General features: G+C 32.0%; 1 protein-coding gene across 1 annotated transcript in view; it reads left to right on the top strand.

Moving 5' to 3' along the window:
- The window catches only part of LOC107445907 (EF-hand domain-containing family member C2-like), a gene marked incomplete in the record, with an annotated part of 26,542 nt that extends 11,345 nt beyond the window's left edge, over positions 1–15,197 (top strand). The window contains 9 exon segments of the mRNA XM_071178840.1: positions 2,045–2,189; positions 3,148–3,310; positions 5,623–5,765; positions 5,876–6,069; positions 6,486–6,619; positions 8,388–8,597; positions 9,799–9,891; positions 12,639–12,738; positions 14,928–15,197. Of these exon segments, the coding sequence (XP_071034941.1) occupies positions 2,045–2,189; positions 3,148–3,310; positions 5,623–5,765; positions 5,876–6,069; positions 6,486–6,619; positions 8,388–8,597; positions 9,799–9,891; positions 12,639–12,738; positions 14,928–15,017 (1,272 nt within the window).
- Positions 15,198–17,408: the final 2,211 nt, after the last annotated feature.

The following is a 17,408-nucleotide window of genomic DNA, read 5'->3' as shown; positions in this document are numbered from 1 at the left end:
TGGTGTTGCAATTTCACTTTTGAGGAGTGTATATACGCATATATATATATATATATATATATATATATATATATCTGGAGAATTGTTTGAATGATTGATACATTATTGACAGACGTGGTAGGCTATATGAATGATATAAAAACGACATTTGTTTGGCAGAAAAAAATGCGTTTTATTCAGCATTTAGGTACAAAACAAAACAAAAATTGTTTGTGCATATGAGAAAAACCAATTAAGAAAGGTGTTTCCTTAAAAAAAATCATGTTTGTTAGGGAATAGGATTTCCCCGGACGGCCAGCAACGTTGAACCCCGAGTTGACATCCAATCAATAAGGCTGTTAATGAGGGGCTGGGGTATTCTGTCCCACTCCCCCAGAAGAGCTCTTTCCAGTTCTTGGAGAGTTTGTGGGGGTGTTAGGCGTTCAGCAATTCATCTGCCCAGAATCCTCCAAACATGCTCACTTGGGTTCATGTCCGGAGAACATGCTGTCCTATCCATTCGTATGGTTCCTTCCTTTAAAAGGAAATCATTCACCAAGTTAGCACGATGTGGCTTGCAATTGTCGTCCATTAAACATGACGTCATCTCTAATTGCTGCAGCGTAAGGGACTACAATGGGTCTCAGGATCTCATCCCTATATCGTCGACCGGTCAGAACTCCATTTCGAATGACATGGAGATCGGTTCTCCCATAAATCGAGATGCCAGCGTAGACCATGACTTCCCCACCGCCAAATTTTACACTTTCGAGCACGAATGCAGGATTGTTTCTGGTGCCGCGTTCCTTCCAGATAAAAATACGTCTATTATTAAAATAAACAGAAAAACGGGACCTGTTAAAGAAAAGAATATCGCGCCATTCATTTCTCCTCCAGTTCACATGCTTTGTTGTCCACTCCCTGCGGGCGAGACGGTGCCTTGCTGTTAACGTGACACACACCATTGGTCGGCGAGCATACAGACCTACAACTTGAAGGCGGATTCGGACAGTTTGAGTCGAAACTGTGGTGCCAGTAGCCGAGCGAAGGTGTTTCTGAAGAAGAGTGGCATTCATATTTCAATGTTTCCGAGTCGTTAGCGTTAAATAACGGTTTTTGTTGGACGTTATTGCACTTCTATGCCCTCTTCGGCCTGCATTTCTTGTCTCCCAAAAAACGGTTTCAGATCCCGTAAATCGTACTTTGTTAAACTCCAATGGCTTCTGCTACTTCGGCTTGCGTTTGGTCCCCCTCTAATCAGCCAACAACTCTCCAAGCTTCTTATTAGGTTAAATGACTTCGTTAAGACATCGCACTCACCGAAGCAACGCGCTTACTGAATGTCAATCATTCTCTTCTTTGTCTTACATTAAGTTAAAGGCCAATAAAATTTGCTACCTCCAAAGAGACGTCCAACTCAAAATTTGCATGCTGCGCGAAGTTTGAAAATAATAAAAATTTGCATTTGTGACTATCTTTTCCATTTCAGGCACACACAAAAAAAATTGCTTATACTGTTATTTTATGTACTTACGATATTCCTTAATTGTTTTAAGCTGTGTATATTATACATCTATCAAAAAATTGGGGTCTCCGTAACTAGAGAGGTTGGAAAAAAGAATCATCCTTAAAAGAAACCATCTTTTAATAAAGACTGCCTCACAATGGTTAAGCAAATGTTTCCAATATACTGGCAAAATTGGTAATCATAAAATTATATATCAAAAATAAATAAAATTATAAAAATGATATTTTATTGCAAAGAAAATAGAAAGAAGAAAGAAAAGAAGAATATGATGATAAGAAAAGAAGAAAATGATGTGCTGAACCGCTTAATGAAAACCAATAAGGATTTACTGTAATATTTTCCTGAAAAAAAAATGAGATTTACCAGGATAGTGCTGAAGAAACTTGGTAGCAATTTATTTTCCAAATTATTAGTTCAAATTTGGGGGAAAAAATCAAACTTTGAATAGTTTATCTAAGATATGTTTCCTCGTTTGGCTAAAACATTCAATATTTTTAGCATCTCCTCCTTTAGCATAACTCTCTTTGAATTTCTTAGCTTGATGGAAGGCGAAAAATTATTGATTGCTACACAGACAAAGATCTGGATCTTGGAGTTCCTCTGAATATATTTAATGCAGTTGTCTTACTGCATGACTGCGATGATTTCACGAAAAACTATTACCGATATACTTACAATAAAGGTATGTGACTTTAAAGTTCAATTCTTCGATTCCATCCTTTTTATGACAATGGTACATACATAGGTGTGTGATTAAAAGTAATAACTTTCTGTCATATAGCGTAATCAACTGTCAATACAAGGCTCTAAAAATTTTTTCAATTGAGAAATTTAAGACTTCAACTAAATCTCTTTACTAAATAAAATTAATGTTAATTAAACTTCTTTTTCTTGTAAGGGTACGTAAATATTCTGGAGTATATAATATGATGGTGATTAAAATAACTGACGTAAATCTTGAACCAGCTCTTCTTTTCTCAATCTTGAACTTATTACTTTAATAGTATAAAAGTTAACACAGAGTATCTTAGTTTAACGCTTCAGAACTTCTAAGTGAGGTACGGTGCATTCTTAACGACTAGAAGTCTTATAGCAATGCATTTTCGGAAATGCTTTCCAGAAGCAGTCCTGCACTCTAACTCATCATAAAGAAAAAGTCAGTAGGTGAATATTGTTTTAGTGATAAATGTACGAAAGTAAATGAAACATGGGCCAAAGAAAGTATTCGAAGTTTCTTCAACCTACTACAATGTAGACCTCCCCTCTAAGGCGCGTGGATTCCAAATATTTTGGAGAAATCCAGGCTCATCACGAATTTCTCCGGCAACTACCAATGCCATCTATCTCTTCAAGAAAGTGTTTCCGATCCTGTATTGCTATCTGATTTTGAGTCGTTAGGATGCACCCTTACCCTTCTTAGAAGTTCTAGAACATTTACAATAAAGTGGTTGCCAAATGACAAATAAAATAAGCTTAAATTGTTTAATTTTGAGAACACTTTAGAAAAAAAAACTTTATTGCACGATTATCATATTACATTTTTAAATTACATAGTGATTGGTAGTGGTTGGTTATAAGAAAATTCTCCTGGTAAAATAAGAGGAGTTGGATGTATGTAAATGTATATTTTTTGGTTTCAGAATTAATTCCGATTCCAAGACCAGAAGAAAAAATAGGCTACAATCACCAACTGATTTACAAGCATGAAGGAGCAGGAGAGCCTGAACAGACAATTGGACTTCACAATTTTCTTCATCCAAAACCGAAGAACAGGGATCTAATTAATTATTTCAAACACAGCGGGTAATTAATGAAAAGTAATTTAAGTTGAGACAATCCCAATAAATATAAAAAAGTAATAAAAAAAATTATAATAATCCAAATGGAGCGTTGGAAATAAGTTGTTACTCTGCTTCAGTTAACGAAGAACTCTTCCAGCTCTATAGCACCTAGTGACAATTGGGTATACTATAGCCTACGTCACAGGTTGTGTTATTCCTACTAAATTTAACCCATGAACGGCATTTTTTGCGAGCCTAACTTCAAGCCACAAATAAACAAACGAAGTGTTTGATCGTTTAAATAGCTGCTCGCCAGATTTTATTGCATTATAAAGAAAAGTAATTGATATTCGATTTTTGATTAATAATTGATTTATGTGGATAGTGGCATTGAATTTAGCATTGCGTCATGGTAAATGTTATTCCTACTAAGTGGAAGTAGTTGTGTTTTTTTAATATTATACCCAATTGTCAACATAAATACTTTCGTAATCAGTTAAAGAATGATGATGAAAAATGACCATCTTAGAAAAACACATCTGGTAAAAATGGTGGGCAAAAGTCCCTCAGTCAATAGTGATTGAAACAGATTTTGAATTTTCAAAAGTTCGTTCTATGTTCGAGAAGTTATAGATGAATGTTTTTCTGTAGATTAACGAATCTTTTTCTGAAAGAATGAGCAGCACATTTAAACAAATTTGCTGTATGCCTGCTATTGTAATGGGAACATTTAGCAGGCGTGTTGACATGTTTGTTGAGTTCGGGAGAGAAATAATTTGCTAAACATTTTACACAGCTCTTAAGCTTATCGTACTTGAATTGAACATCTCCATATTCTTGACATCGGAGGCATTGAATGAATAATTATCCCATTAAAAGCGGATATTTGTATGATTGTTTTTTAAACAAATCTGCAATTTTATGATTTTTTTTGTTGAAATTTTTATGAGAGAAACAAGAAATTTGTAGTCACCAGAAAACAGTTAGGCATATTTTGATCTAAAATTACGTAAATTCTGCATTTTAAATTTAGAGGCCCGGTCGTAGAATTTACGGAGTGAATCTACAGCACTATCTTCATAAATCCAAATTTTTCTGTGATCTCAATACAGTTAGGCAGAGATTATCAGTGCAAAAAGTAATCTAACATACTAAAAAAAACTTTATCTAACATACTAAAAAAAATTTGAAGACATAAGGTCCTTAAAAATTATAAATGAAAACTTTATGTTTTTTGAATTTAAGTTAAATTTTATACAGTTCTAAAAAAATCAGCAATTAAGTCTTATACAGTTAAGTCTGTAATCAAGTAACAGAAAAAAAATCTTTAGTTTTTTTCCTTTGTCGCATTCTCTCAATTCAGTTTTATTCGAAAAAAGTTTAGAGCTTAAAAAGGAGTCTCGGTGATTCCCTTTATTTCTTTTCTTAAAAATAATAATAAAACTTAGATGAAAAATAATATGCAAATGCTGTAACAATCGGCAGCTCCATCTGCCATGTTGGAAAGTTTCTGCCACCGGGATTTAGGGTAGCCAACACTAGTAATTTTTAAATTTGTGAAAGCGTATATGCCTTATTACTTTTTTCCACAAAAGGAGATACGGTAAATATATAGCATTATTTATGTCTGTAAAAGGGAATTTTAATATGCAGTGATAGCCAAAGAAGGAGTGTGATGCAGTGTTGGTGCCCTACAAAAGATACTTCTTAAAACATCTTATGACTGGTGCAGAGATGCCAACTTCTAATGTCTGTTTTATGATGTAGAAAATTCGATTTACAGAAATTTTACTCACTACTACTTCGGAATAATTCAAATCCTTAAGCCACTTTCTTTCAGTTAAGCCGTGTTAAGCCTTTTAAAAAAATCAGAAAAATTAACACAAAATCAGCAAATTTTAGTTTGTAATTTTCTACCGTTTTTTAAAACATTTTGTCGAATCCATAGCAATACAGTTTGTCTAAAATAAGAACTCCTCCAGACATTCGTCTGGATCTGTGGTGGTGACCATGGTAACGAAGTAGGACTATTTCAAGTAGGGGTGCAGGCGGGTCACTGTTTTGGGGTGGTTTCGGCTCAGGTCGGAGGGAGAAAAGGAATCTCTTCCTTCAGTCTATTGTGTTTGTCCTAGAGTGAAGCTACCTTTCTTAAAATGCGCCATTCTTGTTTCCATAGCACCAAACGGCCTCAGACTTTGTGGCGGGAGGAATTCTTAGCTTAGGCAGACTATAGACTCCTCTGCTGGTGTTCTATTTATTGTTTTTGAGGTTAGCAATTTTTGATATTCGATACCTCTTTGTCTATAATGAAATGAGCATATCTTTAAATTTTAGGTACGGTTACGATGTAAACCAGTTTAAATTCTTCGCTCGGGCTATTACAGAGGATCCCGTTGAAAAACTACACAGATTCGTTGTGTGTTTCTTCCTGGAAGACAATACTTTGTCAATTATTATTCTGGATAACCATCATGACAGTATGTTCTACCTAGATTATATACTTTACACTTGTGTTGTTTTTTTCACGTTGTGTTTGTTTCCTTTAGCAAAAAATTACGTTAATTAAAAAGTTTATTTTGTGATTCAGGCAGTTTGGAGCTTCCTCGATTTAGACGAATGAAAGTTACGAAACCGCAATCAATTCACGAGAATTCAGGGCGATGTTTTTATCGACCTTTAGACATGTATGTTGGTAATGTGATATACGTTCGAGGAAAACCGTTTGAATTACTGGAAGCCGATGACTATACTTACGATTACATGGAAAGGAATGCAGATGTGGTAATAATGAGTAACTTTCATTATTATAATAAAATTTGCTATATAATAATTCGTTTGCTACTTTCCGCTCAATGAAATGAGAATATTTATTCTCAATAAGTTTCACAATTACTTAGAAAAAATTTATATTGGTCAAAAGATGCCGTTCCTAACTGACAAAAATTATGAAGTAATATTACAATAAGAACCAATGCACACATACTCCAGCTGCTAGTGATGAATATGTTGAAAACTTTGTTTCAGAGTTATTTTTGATTAGCTGCGTAATCTGCTGCTGAGCTTAGAAATTTTTTTTGAAACTTACTGAAAATAAATTTCTTGTTTCCTAAGCAGGACGCAGCGAACCGAACATATTGATCTGTTTTCATTTCTTTTAGTTGATTCACAATATTTTACTTTTGTTTCTATGGTTTCAGTTTCCTCTTTCGAATGTTCGACTAATTATGAGCAATTTTCAAGAATGGGTTCCAACTAAACTGCAGCTAATTAAATCTCGTTTTGAGGAGATGGATGATTCAAGAATTGGAACCATCGATTACAATAATTTCAAGTAAAGAATAAAGTTTTTTTTTTTTTTTTTTTTTTTTTTTTTTTTTTAAATTTGAAAAAGAAATTTCTTAAATCGTCTTAAATTACCGATATGTTGAAATATCTTCATACACTGTATTAATAAGGAAGAATTTCTTTTAAAGAAAATTTCTGAAATATTTAAAAAAAATTATAATTAACTAATTTTTCAATTAAATAAAAAAAATTATAATAAACTAATTTTTCAATTAAATAAAAAAAATTTCTAACTGTTTCACTTTTGATATTTTTTTCATTCTATTTAGCCTTGATGTGAAAGAACAACTCATGTTCATTCTGTGTTATGCCATAGATCAGAAGCCGGCAACATTTTACCCACCGGGGGCCATTTCGTCTAAATTAAACATAAAGTGCGGGCCGCACTTATTTCATATTCGTAACTTCTGTTAAAAAGATGAAAATTGTATTCTTGCTTTCATTTAAAATTATATCCTTAACAGATAAAAATCAAATAAAACATATTTATAATTAAAATACTTAATCCATAAATTACCAACAGGCGTGCGCGTGCTACCAAAATGCCAACACATTTAATGTCACTCCTGCGGTTGTAGCATGAAAGCAAGTTTCTCAATGTCTACCCTCATGGCAGTCGTCGAGGTTCTTAAGAGATGGTGGAGACGCTTATCGGTGAGCCTATACCTGATAGTTGATTTTACTACTTTAATCTCAGGAAACGTTTGTTCGAAAATATAAGTTCTTCTAAAAACAATGAACATACCAGCTGCAAATCGTTTTATTATTTAAGAATGATTCGGAAGAAAGACTTGAATGAAATGTTTTCAAAGCTTTGCTATTTATAAAGGTCTTTAAGAGAGTCACCGGACTGCAGATCAATAAGTTCTTTTTGGTATTTTGGAGAGATATTGTTGACACCAGCTTGAAATGGGTTCTGTGGAAACATCCTTATTTCTAAGACACATGTGTCAAATTTTTGAAAGCACCTTTCGAAATCCTTCATTAAAATACCCATTTCATTTGTGAGAGAAAGAACCTTGAGAGTTAGGCTCCTCAAATGAACTATTAACTTTTTATGTTAAGTCATGTGAAAATTTTTATTCGCAATTTGAACATGAAGAGCATTTAACCTTTCTTGTAAAAACTTGACGGCAGTAACCATATCATTTATAAGTTTATTTTTATCTTACAGTTTTAAATTTAGCTCATTCAAATGCCCGGTTATATGTGTTAAAAAAAAGCCACATCAAATATCCACTCAGGGTCAAAGGTTGTTTTTTTCCCCACTGTGAAAAGAAGGGTATGGTAAGGATAACAATGTCTATTTCTCAGGTCACAAGTGTTTCTGAATTTTTTTAACTTAATAATTTGGAAGAAAACAAATTAATTGGGAAAAAAATATTTCAAGTTTTGTAATTTAAAAAAAAAAGAAAAAAAAAGAAGCTGAAAATTACTGGTTACTTTCCAACAGTCCACAAGTAGCCGACTTCTGCTATGGATTAACTCTATAGGCTTATTTTTGTGTATATCCTCACTGTGCGATTATAGATTAAATGAAGCTCTCGTTTTCCGGTTGAAATCAATTTTCATTTCCATATAACGAATAAACTAGTCATTTGATAATTGTTAATTTACCTTTTCTTTATTTCATTTAATTAACAATTAGTCACATTTTAAAAGCCATTAATAATCTAATTTTTGACTATTTTAAAATAAATTAGGATATCCGCTTATGAAACAAGTTGTAATTTTCAATATATTTTATTCTGCAGAGAGGCTATTTACGCAGAAATTCCGGAGGAATTGAAGGCTAAGTTTCCCGAGCATGCAGTCAAGACTTTAGCTCGTTATTATGCAGAGGATCGTTACATCGGCTTGAAATTGAAAGATCTTGCGTCCAGAGTACACGCAGAACTATGCAGAAAGAAGTTCTATGATTTTGAAAATTTGAAGCTTGCCTTCTCAGTTTACGATCAACAGAAGTAAAGTTATATGATGGGTGTTCTGTAATGACCATCCTTAACTTATAATTTAAAAAAAAAAATTCTAAAAATGTGCATGCTTGAGTTGTCGAAAATCACTTTAAGTAAGAGAGAATCTAACACATCACTAAAGAGGAAAGTAGAACTAAAAATTTGTTTGATTGCCGGAAGAAACAGTGAATTAAAAGTGTAAAAATTTATTTCAATTTATATTGTTTTCGGGAAGAAGAAAATACCCATGGCTGTTAAGATTATTTTAAAATTTTTGACTAATAATCACGACTGCTTTTTTTTTACCCCAAAAAATAGTCATGAATAGTTCATAATTTTAAATAGTAAAAGTTTATTTTACTCCTTCTAAAACACGCTGTGAATAAAATAGTTTTACTACGGGCTTTTCTTTTTTCTGTCTTGTCAACCCCTATGAGGTGTTGCAAATCGATTATTACAAATATTTTGAGTTTCTCAGACAATCTAACTGGTTTTGATGTTTTTCATTCTTCCCTCTTATAATTTGACAGCTTTCACAACGTTTTTGTTATATTTTTGCTTAAATATTAATTTACGACTCTACTCTTAAAGTACATTTTTTACTTTAATTTTGACAAAGAACCTAAAAATATATAATAGGGGTGGTAATTTCGGAAGACCCTTTATTGTATTATTATCATTAAGAAAAATTTTAAAAGTTTTTTTTCCTTTTTCCTACAAATTTGTATAATAACTATGATAAAAACATAAATTGGAAAATTCTAATCATGCGGTGATGTTGTAAGTGGCAATAAGATTTTAAAATATTACTGATTAACTATTATTTTTCGGCATCTTAAGATATTTCCACGCAAAAAATAGTTTTTAATAATTACTTATTATTTTATTCAATAATAGTCGAAAAAATTTTGATTGTAAGTAAGGTATAAAAATTTTAATATGTGTTTAAATAATGTAATTTTGAATGGAAAAATACAAATTTGAACGAAATCGATCGAATAGTTCCTGAGAAATCAAATTTTAAATATCTGATTTTTGATTGAAAAAACGAAGTTAATGTATAAGAGTTAATGTTTAAATGGGTATTGACACCTTTTTATTGATTTAAACACTTTCATTTCTTAATCTATCTTCTCTTTAGTGCTAAATGGTTTTATGCATGTTTATTTTCTTTTAAAAAATACATTTTGAATTGACCATTTCTCTTCAGATCAAACTTCTTGGATCCAGAGAGAATTTACTACATACTCAGAACAACTTCGTTGCCTATAAGTAGAGATCTATTGAAAAGTTTTATTTATAAGTAAGTTGAACGTTTTACTTCAATTATGATAAATGGAACATTTCTTTTCTTTAATCTATTGCATATTCTTCTTTAATCTTAGACAGATAAAACTGATCAGTATATTTTTGGGCCATGTTTGTGACTAATTTGAAGACCGATTTAATATCGAACTCTACCAATCGAATCTGAAAAATACTTTTTCCACTTGAATTTTCGAATTTTTGAATATTAATTACAACTGAACAACATTTATCGAATAAAACCAATCTATATTTGTGTTATGTGTAAAAGAATATAAGCAAACTTTTTACAATTATTTACGATTAAAAAATGTCTTCAAAATGATCTTCAAAATGTTATCAAAATCAGTGGTTTCTAGGTGGATATCATTGAACAATATCTTAACTTTATTCTGTGCATAACAGAAACTGAACTCAAACCATTCGGCTTGTCACACAATCACGTTGACCAGGTCTTACCGTATTAGCGCCAAGCAATGTCGCTTTCTGATATTATATTCAGTAACTAATGAGTAAAACTTTTTTTCGGATTTTGATCAAGTTCCTGAAAGCGACATTATTTTTTCAAATTTTAAACTTTTCAAAATTATTTTTCGTGTGTTATTATTTAAATCCCGGCCTACTGCATGCGGTAGGCGTGTCGCATGTTGGATAATCGATGATAAACTCTATTTGATGAAAAGTACCAGCCTAAGCAAGTGGATCTGGCTGTTTGGTGGACTGTTCTTTATGGTTTGACCTGTGTCCTTTAGTTCTTGTGATTGGAAACATGAACTTTGAGATACATTTATGTGGGCACTCTGGACAAAGCTGCTCTTCCATCTCTATGGCACTATTTCGGGGAAGGCTCATTTCACTTTCAGCTGGTTTTCTGCTTCATTCACACACCACTGCTATGGTTTGGCGGAACGGGTGTTCAAAAGCGAGACTGACCTTCTAAGAGTTAGAACCCTTTTTTGATTAGAATAAAATCCTGTAATTCCAGTCTTTTGCTGTTCGATAAATAAATAGTGTGGAAAACACAATATAAACGCATTATTATTATTACTATTTTCTTAAATATCATTGGTCTCACATTAGCAATTCGTGAATCTAGGCTTGAGTTCCTTTATCTAACTTTCGTTAAAGAGTTACGACAATCGCTTCAAAATCGTCCGAAAGGGTCGATAGTGGAATGGGTTACCAAATTTGGTGATGCTTCTCTTCAATCTCACTTTCTTCCTCTGAGTTGGAAACTTCTCACTATCATAATGATTTATTTATTGTTAATTTAATTCGTTTTTTTAGTAGTTTAAGTTAGAGATCTGTTAAGTTTTGCTATTTGTTATATATAAACTTAAATGAATAGCATTTTAATTATTGATAACTTTACAAAAATATTGTTAAAGTTTGCACGTTGTTTATTTGTCGTACAAAATCGTTAAAGTTTTTCTTATTATTTTTATAAACATATTTTTATCATTTAAATAAATATTTTTATCTTAATGAAAACGATAATTCTTTGGTAAAGTAAATATTTATTTTTTTTGAATTTTTAATAACTTGATGGAATTTTTCAGTCAAAATTTAGACAACTTTCCAACTAGCTAAATCCCTCAAAACTGTACTAGAGCTCCATGTCCGATGTAAATGCTAGATACAATCATTTCCCGACAGTTATCATCAGAATTTTATCACGATATTACAGTCAAAGCGAATAGCATCAACAAATACCATGGTGTAGCAGCCAATCAGATTCGATACCACACGTGCCGTTGCTTGTAGGTCCCCAATTGAATCTGATTAGAAAATTGATTCAGTGCGATAATAAACTAATCCTAATAACTGTTATGTTAACACACCGTCTTGTTTGTATACAACTAGCTGATTTTGGTGGTCTTCTTCTCGAGTTGTAGATTCATAGGTACTGAATTATTCTCCCTGATACGAGTGGTGTGGTGCTACCATAGAGTTGATACACACAGGAGTAGTTTTAATGAATGTTCGAGAGGGGGTATGATATATATATATATTCTTTAGTGCTAAATGGNGTAAGCTTTTAAAGAGATTTATATTAATGATTTAAAGTTCTTCCCTTTCTTTTTTACTTTTTTTTGTAAAAATATGTAATAATTATTTTTTATTAAATATTTTAATCATATTTGCTTATTGGCATTCTAACTCTTTATTTTCAATTTTTATTTTTCAAATGCTTCATTCACCACAGATCGTAATTTTAACTTGAACCAGAGAACGATCAATCTCCAATCCAGTACCCCTAGAAGCATAATTTGTTATGGGAACATGGAGGACTTTGTGCCCCGATAGATTCAAAGTTCACCAATCACCATTTACTACATGGGAAACCTTCGGTCGGCTGGATTCGCCCTGCCAACCAGGCTATCCTTGCCATGTGTTTGCATATTAAAACACACAGTAGAATAAGAAAAGTAAAAGAAAATAAAAAAAATTTTAATAGGAAAACGTAAGGTTCTCATCAGGGCTCATTTCTTTACGATAGAGAACAGCGACATTTCAAAATAATGAATCATAAGATAAAAAGTCATTCTTTATAATGCGTCTATGTCCTTAAAAATTCGAGAAAAAATGCAGTTGAATATAATTTTATGATATATATATATATATATATATATATAATTATTTGTTCTCCAAACCCTCCCCAAAACTACGCCATTGTCACACAGTGAATTATAATATTTTTCAAGAATTTCTTATTTGCTTTTAAAGCTAATAAAAATTATTCAGGTTTCCGAAGACAGAAAATAAAATCAACTATAGAGACATTGTTGAAGCTATGAATTGGATGACTAGTCCATCGTGTTTTTCCAATTCCGAACCATATGCTGTAAGTAATTTGCTCTTCTAATAAAAAGTGCATTAAAATTTTTTTTCTTCTAACATTTCGATTTTCACATTTTCACGAGCATTTTTGGCCCTCTGTATTCTGATCGTTTTATGTTAAATATTTTAAGATGCTTAATTGTGTATATTTTATTAAATGAGCTTCATCACATTGTTGCCATATTTAATTTGGAGAATGAAAAAACATATCCGAAAGAAAGTGCATTTTAAAGAATAAATTAGTATTATTGTTTCACAGTTTAATTTTCCATAAAAATAAGGACATAAGAGTTAGTTACTAACAGAAACATATTTAAGATTACAAAGAAAATAATCAAGTGGAATAATAATTAATCGATATAGTTTATATCGAAAAATTGAATTTATTAAATTAACGAATTAATTTTGTAAAGTTTTTCGTTATAATTATAAAGTTTTAATAATAATTAAACTTTGGTAAAAAAAAAAAAAAAAAAACGAAAGATTGTCTCCTGCGAAACACGTGGACCTGTGAATGTGTGGGCTGTACTTTGGGTTTCGGTCCAAAATTATCAAGTTCTCTTAACTGTCGACGTCCTGAAGTTTTGACCCTGAGCTCAGTTTACGCAACGAGCGATTATTTTTCAAAGTGGCTGGATCACGTTTTTGGTCGAAAATGACATCCCCACGTGTGGAAAGGGAGATAGTGCGTATTGGCTTCGTGTGTATTGGCGTTTGCATGACTTTGGCGACAGATTTCCTTGTGCTCTGGACTTACTTCATTTTTGTAAATGCTTACGCGATAACAGTATAAGTTTCCATGACTGATTCTAATTGAAATTACCACAATTATTTTGCACAATTTTAATTATTTACGCAGGTATTTAACTAATCGTATGCCTTGTGCATTATAGACATTTGTAACATAAACAAACTGTCTACAGTTTAATTAATTGCCTATCATGAATTATAAAATTTGTAAAATAATTTAAAATTCAAATAAATGGTTCAAAACTGGTTGAATAATAAAAAAATTATCATTGTGTCCAACTATGAAATTTCGAGTTAATAACTTTAAACTCTTTTTACTCTTTTATTTAAACTTTATTTAAAACTTTATTTACTCTTTTGAACATCACAACTGATTTTTAAAGGGTATTCCATAAAAGGTGAGAGTAACTTTTTTTGCGTAATGCAACACTGCAAAAATTAAAGAAGAATAAAAAGACAAGTTTTTTTTTTCGATTTTTTTTAAAACTGATAATTGAATATTTATAAATATTCAAAACGAAGCACGCAATTTTATTATTCTAAGAGAGTGCTTTAAGAACTGTTTTTATTTGATCTACAGAAATAGAGATGAGCAACTCAGTGTTAAAAAAACGCATATCACTTCTTTTGCTAAGCAATATCTTACCAAATGCAATATTAAAATCTTGCCTCATCCCCTTTACGGATCCAGATCTCGCTCGATGTGATTTCTGGCTGTTTCCTCCGTTGAAAGAGAAGTTCAGTGTCAGGATATTTAATACAAGTTCTAACATGGTTTCAGAACATTCCATAAGATTCTCTGAAGCATTATTCAGAAAAAGACATCTCTACTTCTTTGCTAAAGTTGGTCGAGCAATGGAGGAAAGGTTTTTTGAAAAAGAGCGATTTTTCTTTTCTGTAAATATATTTATGGACTTGTATCGCTGTATTCTTAGCTTTTATGGAATGTCCTTTACATAAGTACACAATGATTCAAAAATTGTGAAACAGTTTTGCTGCAGCCCCTAGAAAGTTTAAGAAGTGGTTTTTATACTCTAATAAAGTGCTTACAGATTTATTTTATTTAGCTTTCACTTCAAAGTTTAAAAATCTTATTTTAGAGATTTTGCAACTAGATATATTTTTTATTTTCTAATATTAAGCACAGTGGTGCTGGTGATTACAAACTTATTAAAATGCACCTTTATTTTCCTAATTCTTCTACCACTTTTTATATTTTATAAAGACTGTACTGGTGATGACAAATACAAGACACTGTAAAAGCTTCAGCGAAGCTGCTACCGCACTATTACATATTAAATTTCAGACTGAAATATCATAAATCACATTTTATGTGATTGTTTTGTATATCATTATTTATGTGTAGAAATTATTTTGTCGTATTGCTTCTTTCTAAATTTTTCAGTATTTTCACAATAAAAGATTTTTACTTTTAATTTTCAGATTCAAATAAATTGGGAAAGAGTTCAAACAGAAAAAGACTTGAGCAGAATAAAATACAATTGTTTTCTGAAGGACGCTGTACATTCGTAAAATATCTTTTTTTCTGAAGAAAATGCTTAAAAGTGGAATGTGTTTTAAGAATACATATTTATTCAATTTTAATTTATAAAGATATCTTTAAGGCAAGTAACCTTAAGGTAATCTTAAGCTAATTAAAAAAGTAACCGCAAATAATTTAGAATAAAAGTGATTTAAATATTTGTTTAAAAAGTTGTTTTAATTTTACAATTTGAAATCCATTGCCTCTCTCGCTGCATGCGTTCTGTTTGATTCGTCTATAATTTTACAATTTCTGCTTTTTTAAAATAAGCGTTCGTTAAAAATATTTTAGGCTAAATATTTTCGTCGTTGTAGTCGCTTCGTCGTATTAGGCTAAATATGATTCGTTAAAGTTATTTTAAGCTAAGGCCGGATCTAACTTTCCTCCTTGCCAGTTACCATAGTATTAAAAGAATTATTACAGCCAGTTTTAAAGCCATATATCATAAAATTATTACCAGAGGAAAAACCTGGGATTCCTTTTTTTGGATAATCTCATACCATACGATCTGCCCAGACGGGTGGGTGCAGCTAACTTCAGGATATTGACTGGACATGATTACCTTAGGATGCACCTTCATGAAATTGGATTGGAGGACTCTCCGATTTGCAAACTCTGCCCGTCTGCCATGAGCTGTGATCACTTAAATTGCTGTCCTGGTCTTACTGACGTAGAAACTGCAAATGCTGTAAAGAATTTTATTCATTTTTTTGTGTGTGTGTCGGAACAGTATGGGGCTACCCATCATAGACTAACGGTGGACACGCCTAGGTCTGACGAAGGATAAAAAAAATTCAGGCTAAATAAATTGGCTAACATTAGTAAATTTATAGTATGTTACCTTTTACATAGGTAGGTACTTTATTTACGTCGCGCTGGAGCTGCACAATGGGCAATTGACGACGGTCTGGGAAACATCACTGAGAATTATCCGAAGACATGCCATCGCAATTTGGATCTTCTGCAGAGGGGATAGCTTCCTTGCTTTGGTAACCCGATGACCTGTGAGCGAAGTCGAGCACTTCATGGTTGAACAATTTAACGAGGACCGATACCGCTCTCCCTTGGTCCCTAAGCAGGCTGATCAAAGTGGTCACCCACCCGCTTACTGACCGCAGCCAGTGATGCTTAACTTCGGTACTCTATTGGGAACCGTGTCCTTACGATCAGTCCACTGCGGGGCACGTTTTGCATTGACTTCAAAGTAGGCTCAAGGTTTGTCATTATGTTATATTTTTTTGTTTGATAAGTAAGAGGAAGAGCTTGTCTTATAATTCAAAAACCGTTTGTTCTATGGTCTCGAATATTAGACAGGGGGTACAGGCAGTGGCGTAGCGAGGGGGGAGCAAGGGGGGGCATCATGCCCCGGGCGCTACACACAAAGGGGCGCCAAATGGTCAGCAAAACAAAAAGAAATATTGGATAATTTTTTTTTATTATAATTTATTTCTGGAAAATATATTTTAAATTCAGTGCCGGTGAAATATAATAAATGTTAATTCGTAAATAAAAAGGAACACTAATCAAACTGTAATAATATATTCATAATAGAAATGACACGTCTTTTCCACTGGGCTGACNCAGTCCAAAAAATAGACAAGAGTTCTTATTAGTTCATTTGGGATAGAAGTATGAAAACAATTTTTCCCTTTGGGTTAGCATATACCGCATTGTTTTAATTTGAACTGCATGCCATTCTTTAATTTTTTTCTCTTTTAAATCACTTAAAATAATATAAAAAAAACGAGTTTCTCTGAGAGTTTATTGCGCCTTCCTTTTATTTTTTATTTTTTTATTTTTTATATCTGGTATGCAAGTAAAATTGGCGTAGATGGTATGTGGAGGACGGCATCATCGAATCTTGAAAGCTATTTGAAATAACATGATTATTATGGTAATAAGTTATGCTTTTGAAACGTGTTTCGATAAACCGAATTCATGCAAAATAACTCGGCAATTGAAGCAAATGTAAATAAATAATCAAATAAAAACTCGGTAATTGAAGCAAATGTAAATAAATAATCAAATAAAAGCACGAGTTTTATATTAGAATTATGATAAGTTGGAGAAGGAATAACTTGATTGTAGTATATGTTGACTTTTAAGTATTCATTGTTATCAAAGCACCATTTTCGGATCCAATAATGTTAATCTCTCTTTTGAAAGGTTGAACTTCAAAACGCGAGTTTTGTCTAATCTAATAATGTAAAGTCACCAGGAAGTGCTACAGATAATTATAAATTAAAGTATTCTAAATTTTTTTATTTATGTCGGTTTCAGTTTTGTGAATGATTGTATGGAGCAAACTAATACCGATTCATTGATTATTTACGATTTTACCTGTAAAAAGAATAATCAGTTAGTAAATAAATAAAGCCTAA

The sequence above is a fragment of the Parasteatoda tepidariorum genome, chromosome 3 (assembly GCF_043381705.1).
Source record: "Parasteatoda tepidariorum isolate YZ-2023 chromosome 3, CAS_Ptep_4.0, whole genome shotgun sequence".
NCBI classification, from domain to species: Eukaryota; Metazoa; Arthropoda; class Arachnida; order Araneae; family Theridiidae; genus Parasteatoda; species Parasteatoda tepidariorum.
The sequence above is the reverse complement of the archived record's forward strand: the minus strand, read 5'-3'. Positions and strand labels throughout refer to the sequence as shown.